A 13128-nucleotide genomic window follows, 5' to 3' on the forward strand; every position below is an offset into this window, starting at 1 on the left:
AAGGTCCAGCTCACATTTTATTTTTGCTCATTTTTTTCATGTTTGGCTGGTTGAAAATTTTTTCTTGCTGTAAGACATTGTGTATGATTACTTTAGATCTTAAAGAAAGAGATTGCATGATATGGAGGACAAATTCAGTATCTTTGTGCTGGTACAAAAACATGAATGGGAATATAGATGTAGGCTAGGATTATCTAGATTTAGAGGAAATCCATATAACTTGTCAAAATTGCTTTCTATTAATTGGAAAGCTTTATAGAGACAGAACGGACATTTTCTAGGTGCTGAACCAGAGTTCTAGATGCATGTTTTTGTATGGAATCAATGTACACCAAATGTCAACATGTTACTGGAAGTCCCTCCAAGGCTTTGATGAGTAATAGGCAAACATGCTTTCTGTCCCTTGTACCACTGTATTTAGTCCTGCTTAAGTGCACCTGTCCCTTCAAAGAAACAGCTGAAATAACAGAGTATTTGCAATGTGCTGATACAGGTCAAATATGAGCTTGTTTTAGATTGAAAAAGAAATTGCCATAGCTCTGTTATTTAGTGTATGTGGCCATTGCTGGTTTCAGGGCTGTCTTTCTCACATATTAAACTGAGCTTTTCAGAAACCCCTTATGAAAGAATTTTCTGTCTTTACATTCTCTGGATGTTCAAGCAAATCTAGAGTTTCAAAAACCTCCAGAGAACTCTGTAACCTGATAGATTTTTCAGTTATTCTGCACATGGAATTTCCCAATGCATCTTTCAGATGCTCCTGACAGGAGTTTGGCAGATCCTCACAGCTGTAGGTAGTTTGTCCTGGTTTTAGGAGAGTAAATAGGAAGTAGCACCATGGAGGTACGTGCTGCTCTGCATTTTGGCTGAACTCAGCTGTTGGTGTAAAGAGGGAACCTTGTCCTGTCACAGTACAGATGGCTGTTCTGGAACATGTCATGGGCCCTCAGGGTGTGACCTCAGTGCAGTTTCCAGTGTAAAAACAGGTGAAACAACTTGGCACGACCCCAAATGGAACATGGACAGCAGAGACATGTACAATAAAGCTATCACAAGAATTTCTAAATTTACTATACAGTAGTAATTGTTCATCACTTTTTTCAGAATGATGGTTGCGAGAATTTAGGTGGCTGGCATAAATTACCCAGTATGTTCAGAATCAGAAAAGCCTAGTGAAGCAAGCATACCTTTGTGTGCTGCTCTGACTAGTATTTGGTTCTTACAGGAAGGAGAAGTGATACTGTTTGTTAACTAGTATCCTCATGGCACATAGCAGGATGCAAATGATGTAGTATGATACTCCAGCCTTTTGATGGGGTTTGGTCCTTCTCCTTTACAACTATCTTCCCAGGTCCTTCTCCCTGCCCTCGCCCCCACTCAATTCCCCCAAAATTCAGCCCAACTTAATGTTTTGTTGCCAGTGCTTTATAATGTCACTTGTGTTTGCCCACAGTACACTTAAAAATAAAAGGTTATGAAGTCCTGATTCTCAATCAGGTTCAAGGTGATAAATCAGGTCTAAGGTTCAGCTGGAAAACCAATGCACAGGTGTATCAACAAAGTCCATGACCAGTGACAGCAGCAACTGTGGTGAGCTAATGACAGACTCACTGCATCTCACACAGCTCAAGCAGGACCTGAAGCATGGGCTGAGCTGAAATGGGGCTCCTGGGCCTGGGGGCAGGGTATCTGGGGAGGCCCCAGATCTGTGTTTCTATGAAATATCTGATAGGATGGAAAGAAGGAGGCAGACTCTTTTCAGTGGTGTTCAGTGACAGAACAAGAATAAACTTCTGTGTGAAGGTGCTCAAACACTGAACTCATTGCCTATAGAGGAAGGAGATTCCACCTCTGGAGAAATTCAAGACTGCAAAGGACATGGCCCTGAGAAGCCTGCTTCAGCTGTCTGTGCTCTGAGCAGGGGGCACTGGACTAGATCTTCAGAGGTTGTGAGAGACTGGACTATTAAATGATTAATGACTCAAAACATTTGTCCATTTGTGGAGGCGCCAGGGTGCTTTGCTGGGGCCAGTTGTGGGGGCTGGTCATAACAGAGGTCTCTTTCAGCCCCAACTGTTCTGATCTGTTCTTGTTAGTAACAAGCAGAATCTATTTTCCCACTTTGCAGTGGAGCATAGAGGGGTAGAAAAGGTCACTTCTGGACAGGGAGAAGGAAATGGTTTCCAGGTTAGTTCTACTAAACAGGAGAGCTGAGGGTCTGTCCAAGCAGACTTTTTCCCCAAGGCAAACACAGCAAATGAACAGATCTGAGGCAGCTACATGCTGCTAAGAAGGGCACGTTCCCAGTGGCACTGATATTGCACAGAGGTTTGTGCCTCTGCTGGTGCTCTGTGTCACAGCTGTGCATGTGTGTGTCTGTGCTCAGCACTGAGCTCTCCATCAGGCACATTCCTCATGCGCAGTGCAAGGGAGAGGCAGGAAGAACAAAGTGCAACAAGGGAAGCGTTGTACCTGTGCAGTAGTGGGGAACACTGCCCTGCAAACAGCTTCTGTGTGCCATTGTTCAAGGCAGCCAGCTGATTCTTCATAAACTGGCAGTGTGCTGGCTGTGCTTTACCTCTGAACTGCCCTGGAAGAATATGACACTTCAGAATGGCATGTTCTGACCCTCTTCTTTTAGACCCTGTCATCTTTTAGACCCTCTCATTCACACACATCTATAGCTATATGCTGTAATATGTGTCACTTGACAGGGGAAACACTCAGCTATAGGTGTGCTGGGTTCTGGGATCAGCTCAGCAGCTCTTCTGAATCATGTGGAATCGATGCTAGCCAGGAACAAGAGCACCAGGCTTTTGATGTTTTGGGTTTTTGGTTTGTTTTTTTTTTTACTTACTTCAGTGTTCATAGCATCAAGAAATGCAACCTCCTGGCATTAGAGAAACTCCAATTTTGATAATGTTCTATAGCTAAGAGTTCCAAGTATTGCATTTCTTATTTTGAAGTAAAAGGGAATGCATTAACCTCTTAGATGTGCAAGTGTGCTTTTTTGAAGTCTTTGTTTCTGCTTAGATTTTTTGACATATGATATGATTTCCCCTCTTTCCCCCTCATTGCTAGTATTAACAGCTGCAAATATCGAGATGTGTAGAATAAAACCTGCAGGTATCAAGTCTGTTTTTCTTTGCTTGATCCTGGTTGCATGATTGTTTTAATTGACTTAGGCTAGCTTAGCAATGAATCCAGGTTAGGATAACAGCAAAGCCCTTTGCTTAGGTCACAGATGAGTACTTGCACTTAGAAGGTCTTTGCCATGCATCTGTTTCCATCAGTGTTGTCTGTAATGAGAGGACTCTGCCTCCCTGCAAAGCACGACTGATGATGACATCCAACTGCCCTGATTATCAGCAGGCTTTTAAATTACAGGCTGGTCTAAATTATTTTAAATGTACAGATGCTAGCAGTTTAAATCTTTTATTAAATGATTAATTAGAAGCACCAGTAACAGTCCTCCAGAACGACTTTTGAAATGGAATATTGCCTTGCTGATGCATATAAATACATGCAGAGATTTATTTTTCTTGTGATGGGCTTCCCAGGAGTATTGTTGCTCAGTCTCCAAATTTTGGTCGAGTTTCATGTGTTCAGAAATTATGAGGACAGAACTGTCCTATACAGTAAACCAGTCTGATCTTCTGAATAACACAGGTCATAAAATACCCCAGATATTTTATTCAAGCTGGCGCCTACTTTTCAGAAAAGGGTGCTGGTCTGTGCTAAAAATTAACAGCTGAGAACAGTCTACCATAGTTCTTTGTGAACTGTCCCAGGAACAGGTAAAAATTTGCACCTCCCTTCTCATCTGAATTTACTGAAAGTTAGTTACCAGGCAGGAAACATACTTTCTTTCTGCCTTGCTAAATTCAAGACTCCATCATCAATGTTTTGGTGTTTGTTTTTTTCTTTGTTTAAAATCTTCATGCTTAAGGTTGATATCATTTACCCATGTGAAAACGAAGCATTTAACCTAGGTTAGGAATTTGACCTCTCTCAAAGGAGAAAGGTAGACACTACTTGGAAGTGAATTTTTCCACTTGCCTAAGGCTGGTTTGATTCTGTGCAGAGGCATAGCCTTTCTACTCACTGCACAGCAAACCCCAGTTTTGATATCTGCATCCCACATTCATAAACCTTTTGGTCACAAAATTACACCTTGATATAATTTCAGCTGATTATTGTCTATGACCCTGCAGGTTTTTTTTTAGAGATATGGCTTTTCAAGAGATCTTCTCTATTCTCTAGGCAGTTCTCCTGTTGTATTAGCATAACTTTTATTTCTTGTTCTTATATCTCTATCTTCATATTCAGTCATATTAAAACCGATTTTATTTGATTGCACAAATGTTTGTATCAGTGACCTTCCTTTTCAATATTTAGTGTTTCTGCAACCTTTACCCTGCAGTCTTTATCCAATGTTATTTTATGGGCCTTCTTTCCAGTTAGTAAGAAAAAATGTTAATTAGAGTAGGCCCTAGAATTGATTCTTGCATAACCCCATTAGGGCTGCTGTGGTAATAATTTGCAGGTGATTTGCTGGTTCAGTGACATTTATGATAAATGCTGAAGAGTCAAATATTTGTTCATGATAGCTAATTAAAAATACATTCCAGTGATCAAATATTCATAACGAGTGGAAGACTGTCAAGCTTCTTTTCAGAATGAGATTTTCACATTTCTAGCAAAGGGAACATTTAAATAATAGTTTTAGGTCAACCTCTACATTAAGTTTTTAAGTCAACTTAAGAGTCACAGCCCCTTCCCTTGCTGGGAGTAAGCATTTCCCATAAGAACCTGAGCAAGTTTCAGTTTGGGGGAAAAGTCATCATTTAGGAGGACAGGACATGGGGATCAAGTTTCAGATCTTAGAGCTTCTAGAAGTTAGTGAAGCAGCTGGAGACTGCTGTAGCCAGGGCTGCAAGGTCCTCCTTCCCCTCATCTCCAGCTATTGTTGAAATACCAGGAAAAGTATGGGATGAGGCTTAGATTATGTCAAATCAGACTGGTACCAGAGTGAGAAAAGTAGGTGTGGGCCTGTCCAAACTTATAAAACACCTTCCTTCCATTTTAGGTCTCAGTCTCCATGGTTTATTTTTTCTAGAGCACCTTCTTTACATGAGCTGCTCCTCAAAATGTATTTAATTTGTGGCTGGATCACACTGGCATAACTTCAGAGCACTGCAGTCTGATGCTCTGTTTTCAATGACCAAACTTTCCTAACACCTTCAAAACTTCCCCATATGTTGTATTACAGAAAATACTTTCCAGCCAATTTACAAAGAGTTAGCTTTACAAAAGCACTTCCCCAAGTACACACAGGCAAAAGACCAAGAGTAACAGAAGAGTTCATCTTCAATTTTTGCATCCTTTCAAATGAACTCTAAAATCTGATTTTTTGGTGAGATGTTCCTGTAAGTTGTCAGAAGGGCACCGTCTCAGAGGGTGAGCTTCACAGCTCCTTTCTCTGCTGTGCACCTACAGATGCACCTGGATGTGCCCTTGTTTGATGCTGTCCCGCCCTGTGAATCCAGGTGAGGGACTGTAAGTGTTGTCTGTGCATTTAATGCAACTCTTGAGTATCAAGTGAGCATGGACACCAATGGACATGTGTGATCAGCCCACAGCTTTGCAGAACTGCCTTCTCTATACATTTCCAATGAGCAGTGTAGAGGTGCACACTACATGCAGAATCATTCTTATTTTCCTTCTCACTACTTTTCATTTTTGACACAAATCTTTTTCTGTTGGGATAGTGGTTGGTATTGTATCATTCTGTGTGCTTGTGCTAATGACAGACAAAACCAGGGTCTTGAGCTGGCAAATTGCACTAAGACTTGCAGAATAAGAAAGACATTTTAAAAACAAAGATTTGTTGTTGTTGTTATTGCTGGAGAATATAAATTTTCAATTTGCAAACATAGATAGTGTCAATTTAGTTTTTATTGCATTAGACCCAGTGGCAGAAAACTAAAAAATCTGTCTTGTGTCTGATTTGATCCAGCTCCCTGAGTTACACAGCCATATTGATTAAAGGAAAAATGCAGAGAGAAGCTTAGGGCAAATTTACATTTCCTTGGTCATAGTCACTCTGTGCCACAAAGAGGCACAAGTTTGTGCAGCCCAAAAATTGTTCAGCATTCATCGGCTTTTCAAGACTGTAAAGTGTTGGGCTTACTCTGATTTTCAAAAGCACTGCAGGTGTGTCACAGCAGTTGGGAGTCAGCTAACTATAGCCAAGTACAGCACAGTTTTGTGCAGGTGAGAAGGTTTGTGGTAGCTGTGGAGCTGCACACCCTTTGCCTTGTTCTGTGAGGAGGAAAAAAGGCTGATGTGGGGTCTCTGCATGCATAAATCCCTTGATGTGTCAGGAATTCCTCCCATCCTTGCCTACCGTGACTTTTAGATAATATACCCCTAGATCAGGCTTGAAATAATCAAACCTAATCATCTTGAAAAATCTCAGTAGATTTTGCTTCAGGATTCTTTATTCATTGCCAAGACATCTATTGTAGCTTAGAATAAGGCAGGAAGAATTTGAGCTCATTTTATAGCCTTACTACTTGGTAGAGTTTGATGAAATTATCTCTGTGTTATTCTCAGAGTAGATTTCAGATCTCTTTCCACCTGAGAAGCAGGGAGCATGACAGGTGACGTTAGGGCTGCACATTTGGCTTGCAATTTAGGGCTGGCAAGAGAAGGATTATGCCATCTTGAGAAGTGCTTAGCATCTCCAGCAAGACATTGGATAAAGTCCAGTGAAGGTCACTGGAGAACTGATGCTGCTGAGCACCGCAGCAGAATTGCCCTTAGCGTGTGATCTGGTTGGCATCTAATACAAACCTCATCTGCAGTCTTATCCTGGCTGTGGACACTTCTGAGTAGGATTTTTTTAATTATATGGAAAAAAAAAAATTATCTGAGCCCACAAACTCTCCTTTACAACTACAATTCTAGTGTATGAAGGGCAGATTTTTTGCTACAGTTGAGAAAGCAGCAGAGGTGGCTTTTAGTGACAAGCAATGTACAGACAATTTTAGTAATGTTCAGTCTCAGTTTAGTATGAAGATTTGCATGCAGGAGTCTGAGTTGCTATTTTTTCATTCTGCCATATGTTAGTTTGAACATTTTTTTCTTTTTTCCATTTCTCTGTGATGAATTTCATTGCTTATTTCATTAGCAGCAATCATTTTTTTCATGTTGAAAATCAAACTGGAAGACTTCAGTAGTACAAGGCTTGAGAGAACTGATAGAAAGAGTAGCTACTGTAAATTGTGAAATGCACATCTGGAAGAAACTCTCAAAAATTTAGTATTTATAGCAAAAATTTAATGTTTATAGCAGAATATACTTCTTGATATGTGGCATTCTTTGTTTAGTGTGATATTGCCATTGCCTCAGTACTCTGACTTGATGTTGTAGGACAATGTGATAGCGAGGATATTTTCTGTCAGCTGAGATGTGTGAGATCTTAACCTCTAGTGATCAGAAATTGTCTCGTGGTGTTTTTGATATGAAAAGAGATCATACCAATTCCAGCTGGGCCTAATCTGCTTACCCACATCATCCTGCTAATTGAATTGTGCATGTTCTTCATTGCTTTCTGCTATAAAATATTTGGTAAATGCTGGAATTTTGTTGGTGAGCAATACAAGCTCTTGAGAGTTAGGTCTAATTCAAATAGAGCAGAACAGAAAGTAGTGCCTAATCATTATATAGCCACAACTACTGTTGTAATTTGAATGCTGCTATCCTGACTACTAAAAGGAACACCAAAAAAATAGAACAAGAAAGGAGAAGAACAGGGGGGTTGTGTTGCACATCAAACCTATAAAAGTACTTTTTCTCATATCTCTTATCTTCTGAAAAGTTATAGGGTGCAAAAGAAGTTTCAGCCCAGCATTTCAGAACTTCATTATTTCTGGAGAGATGCTGAGCTCAACAGGGTGAGCAAAAGGCACTTAGGTAATAAAGCAGAAATATAGTTTAGCTATAGCTTATTTATTTATTTAATATTATTATTATCAGTGAGTGGTATTGGCATAAATACAGGGCAAGGAAAAGTTTGCATTATAAACTGATTTGAAAAGGGTTTTTACAAAGTGGTGATAAATAGTAGTATAACTAATGGTAACACAGAGGAGGAACCTACTCCTTTGGAAGTTTAGGGCTTTATAAACTTTTCAATTCTAACAGAAAACAACAAAACAACCCTTTCAAAAGTCCATGTACCATTTCTACAACAGAATAACATGTGGGTGACTCTGGAAAATAACCATTTTTTTTGTATACTAGATTCCAGAGTTGCTGGGTTTATACTGAAAGGGATAAATTAGTTAATTGAACCACTTTCACATCTTTTCTGGATTCCATTAGAAGCCTGTGTTTTACAGCTATCCAGCTATCTAGGTATGATCTTTGATTTGTTTTTTTGTTTGGTCTACTGAGAGCATTCAATGTTTCCACAAGAGACGTAAAAATTTTATTTATGTGTGGGTCTTTCTGTGGCATTAACTTTTCCTTTCTAGTGAGCAGTCCATGAGTGTAGGAGTTTTTAATAGAGTTGATCTGCAGAAGAAAGAGGATGATTAGTACCAGCAGGCAAATGGTGCACAGGATTGTTGTGTGCAGCATACCCACCCACTGTACTCTATGTCTTGACAATTATGAACATATTTTACTTCCCAGTCTGTGGAACTGGACGGCTTTTAGATGGATTCTCCCCCAGCTGGTGCAGGGAACAGCATGTTTCTCACAGGATGTTTCTACCAGAGCACAGTCTCAGAAGGAGATGGTGTTGGTTATCACTGTCCTGCCTTGTAGCCTACAGTTTACCTGGGGAACACAAAAACTGGGAACAGCTGCAAGTGGGGTGTTATGTATTAACATATTCTCTCATTCATGTGCCTCTCTCCTGCTGTTTTCTTGATGATCAGTATTGAGTGTTGCCAGTGGGATGGTGGCAGTTGTTTTCCGCTGCTGCTGCTTTTCCATAACCAAGTTTCTGCTGTCAGCAGCTACAAGATTTTTGCTGGATACCCTAGCTGGCTTCAATCCCAGTGCATCCTGCTCTGAAAGCAGGAGTTTCTTTTTTACTCTCTTGGGCTATATAGCAGATGAGAGGACACCAAAGAATCTCACACGTATGGTGGTGCAGACCTGTGTTTGTGTGGTTTGTGTGTTTCTGTTCTTGAGCTGGATTGATTTGTTTCTTTTTAGAATTTTGTAGTCCAAGCAGTTTTAAATGGCATTTACTTGAATATGATCTGAAAACAGAAGAAACCTAGTGGCCAGAGCTATGTGTGAGTTTGTCCCTAGTGTACACTTAAGGAAGTGTGACTGCAGTGCATTGCAAGCTTGAAGCCTGAGGGTGGACACAGAGAAAGGTGTGCTTGTAGATGCCCACAGATCTCAGTGACACTGTTTTGTGTAGAAAGTATAAGACTAAGGCTTTTTTGAAGTGCCCTGGACCCAACAGGGTTAATATCAAATGGGGGAGCTGGGTTTCACTGTTTGTCTCAGCTTTCCCATCTGTAAGTTACCACTTGGGATGCTCATTATCTTACCACTCTTGTCATGTATTAAACATTCATAATGCAGTAGTCTCAAAATGTGTTGAATAAAAAAGGTAACAGACTGATTATACTAAAACCTTATTTGTGTGTCATTGCTGTTTCATATTTGGGCTGGGTATATATATATATAAGATATATATCTTTCCTCTGTACTTGGTAACTCAAAAATTACAAGAAATTAATTCCTTTACAGTTGCATTTGATTTGCTCTGTTTTTAAAATAAATGATATACAAATTAAATACATCTTTAGTATATCTTTAGAAAAAAGTCAGTGCATGTCCTTTTGTTGTAATTGCAGCAATCACTGAAGAGGAGAGGAAGTAAAGACCTACCAAAATCAGAAAAAAAGTCACAGCAGACACCAACAGAGGTATGTTGCAAGTAACTGTAGCCTTGATTCCTATGTGAAGACTTCAGGGGACTGTGGAAATGGGGTACATGGTTTACGTATTTGCACTTGGCTTGCTTTTTGCTTTGCCCTTTGTGTTCCTATATGCTGTGAAATGGAAGAGCTCTTACCCCAGAGCAGTCAGGCACCACTAATCTCAAGGACTCCCTAAACAAACTTGTTGCTGCAACAAAACCCACCAGCTTCCACCTACTCTGAATTTTAGGCAAAGTAAAATGGCAGCAGCAGTGAAACAAGATTTATAGGCTCTATTTGTGCTGACTTCAGCATTTTTGAACACTGTAAAGTCTGATAATGTTGTAAGCATAGAAAATATAAGGTTTTTTACAAGCCCCCCTTTTCTGACCCTCTAAGGTACTTCTGGCGACCGTGCAAATTTTAGGCACAAGTAAAACAGTATTTTCCCCTCTTTTTAATTTATTGATCAATGAAAAAATATTGCAGAAAAATATCTTAGTATCTAAAGCCATGTACCTGGGATAATCTTGTAAATTAAGACAATCCCACTGGAGGTCTCCTGTTTGATTTTGAGTTTGTTCAAATACTCCTTTTTTTCCTAAGGACGACAATGAAGACCTGAAGTGCCAGCTACAGTTTGTCAAAGAAGAAGCAGCCTTGATGAGGAAGAAAATGGCTAAAATTGATAAAGAGAAAGACAGATTTGAACACGAGCTGCAAAAATACAGATCATTTTATGGAGATTTGGACAGTCCCTTGCCAAAAGGTGAAGCAGGTGGGCCACCTACCACAAGAGAAGCTGAACTCAAGCTTCGATTGAGGCTTGTGGAGGAGGAAGCTAACATTCTTGGGAGGAAAATAGTGGAACTGGAAGTAGAAAATAGAGGACTGAAAGCAGAGCTCGATGATTTAAGAGGAGATGATTTCTCAGGGACCACTAACCCACTCCTGGGAGAGCAGAATGAATCCCTGTCAGAATTACGACAGCATTTGCAGCTAGTAGAAGATGAAACAGAATTGCTGAGGAGAAATGTAGCTGATTTAGAAGAACAAAACAAACGCATAACAGCTGAGCTGAACAAATACAAGTACAAGTCTGGGGCCCATGAGAGCTCTAGGCACCATGACAATGCCAAGACGGAAGCGTTACAGGAGGAGCTAAAAGCTGCACGAATGCAGATCAACGAGCTGAGTGGCAAAGTCATGCAGCTCCAGTATGAGAACAGAGTGCTGATGTCCAACATGCAGCGCTACGACCTGGCCTCTCACCTGGGGATCCGTGGCAGCCCCAGAGACAGCGATGCGGAAAGCGATGCGGGAAAAAAGGAGAGCGATGATGATTCCCGCCCCCCTCACCGCAAAAGGGAAGGTCCCATCGGTGGGGAAAGCGACTCCGAAGAGGTGCGCAACATCCGGTGCCTGACGCCCACCAGGTCTTTTTATCCAACGCCATCGGGGTGGCAGAAGAGCTTCACTGACAGGCAGCAGATGAAGGACATTCGCTCCGAAGCCGAGCGGCTGGGCAAGACAATAGACCGCCTCATTTCCGACACGAGCACCATCATCACAGAGGCAAGAATTTATGTGGCCAACGGGGACCTCTTTGGGCTGATGGACGAGGAGGACGATGGCAGCAGGATACGTGAGCACGAGCTCCTGTACCGCATCAACGCGCAGATGAAGGCCTTCAGGAAGGAGCTCCAGGCTTTCATCGACAGACTGGAAGTTCCAAAGTCATCGGACGATCGAAGTGCAGATGAACCTTTGTCAGTGAGTCAGGTAGACTTTTACTTATTACGGCCTACAGGTAAAAAGGCTCTGCCAAGCAAATTAAACCTCAAATTTGATCTATGGCACAAAAAGAAAATTCTTTATTCTAGGCAGTGAACAAAAATCACTGTTTCCTATATTACCTGAAATTCTTATTTGGCCATATGAAAACATACTCTACCAATAGAGTTGTTTGTGAACAGTGAATAAATCTGGTCTCCTTAAAATTAAAATTATGCTCTAGGAGACAGAACATTTGACTCCTTTTTGGCTTTGCAATTGCATTTGACGGAGTTGGGCCTTCATTGCCACTAAAGGCAGTGCAAACGGTATTTTTGGTGCTTATGAACATGAGTGTTTTCTTAGTGGATGGGTTCCTATTAAATGAATAAAAGGAAAATTTTATTAATTTTAAGCAGGAGGAAATACTAAATTTCAAAACCTGTAGAGAATATGGCAAACCACAGATTAAAAGAAACCATGCAAATCTACTTTATAGAGACACAGAGCCACACAGTAATGTGAATATTGTAGTTGCTGTAATAGATTGCATCTTGTTGAAGGCCTGTTAATCACTGCTTGCATGCAGCAGTAACAAGCATCTTTGTTGTGGTTTGTTTTTGTGCAGAATTGTTTCAGAGAGGTTTTGGGGAGCAAACTCCTTGCTGACTCAAGATCTTTTGCCATGAAAAATGAAAATTACCTACCCTTATCTTATCATGCAATCCTATAGTTGGCATATCTTGTTATTGCTAATGAAGTTATCCAATGTTTTGTAAGTCTCTTGCTGTGGTAATTTACTTTGTGCTGTCTTGCTAGTTTACAGTCGAAGTAGTTGCCAGGTGAAGCTGAAAGCTATTCTTATTCCTATGCTGACTAATTAGTCTTTTGTTTCCTTGTATCAGAAAGTCACAGACGCAGTGAGTTTAAAGCTAATCAATTACTATACATGTATTGCATGAAATCAAACAGAGACGGCATTTAGCATGCTCACTTTCTGATCTAGCACTAGTTCTGAGCTTGTAGAGCTCCCATTGGCTTAAAGGCAGAGCACTGCATGGACCTACACAAATTTCAAACAAACTAATTAGTATTTTCTCTAAACAAATAATAAAATTGAACATTTAACAATTGGACATTTCAGGGCTTGACCATGCAGAACTCCTACTGAAGTAAATGGGAGATGGGCACTTGGTCCCTCCACAAGCATATTCTGATTCACTATTTATTTTGTTGAAACTTTGGACTTGCTATTCCATTAATTGACTGTTCTCTTTGTCTTTGTATTTACTTTCCCAGATGTTCCAGCCTATCATTTTACTTATTCTCATCCTTGTATTATTTTCATCCCTTTCATACACAACAATATTTAAACTTGTCTTCCTTTTTACACTGTTTT

The 13128-nt window shown here is 40.4% G+C and overlaps 1 protein-coding gene across 1 annotated transcript in view; it reads left to right on the forward strand.

Annotated features, from left to right (window-relative positions):
• The window catches only part of SOGA3 (SOGA family member 3), a 29916-nt gene extending 16895 nt beyond the window's left edge, over positions 1-13021 (forward strand). Inside the window, exons 5-7 of the mRNA XM_054279917.1 lie at positions 9891-9962; positions 10563-11738; positions 12358-13021. Of these exons, the coding sequence (XP_054135892.1) occupies positions 9891-9962; positions 10563-11738; positions 12358-12462 (1353 nt within the window). The 3' untranslated portion in view covers positions 12463-13021. The remainder of the gene's footprint in view (positions 1-9890; positions 9963-10562; positions 11739-12357) is intronic.
• The last annotated feature ends 107 nt before the right edge of the window (positions 13022-13128 follow it).

Source organism: Melozone crissalis, unplaced genomic scaffold (genome assembly GCF_028551555.1).
Source record: "Melozone crissalis strain CALT ecotype California unplaced genomic scaffold, PUWL_Pcris_2 ptg000027l_1, whole genome shotgun sequence".
Taxonomy (NCBI): domain Eukaryota; kingdom Metazoa; phylum Chordata; class Aves; order Passeriformes; family Passerellidae; genus Melozone; species Melozone crissalis.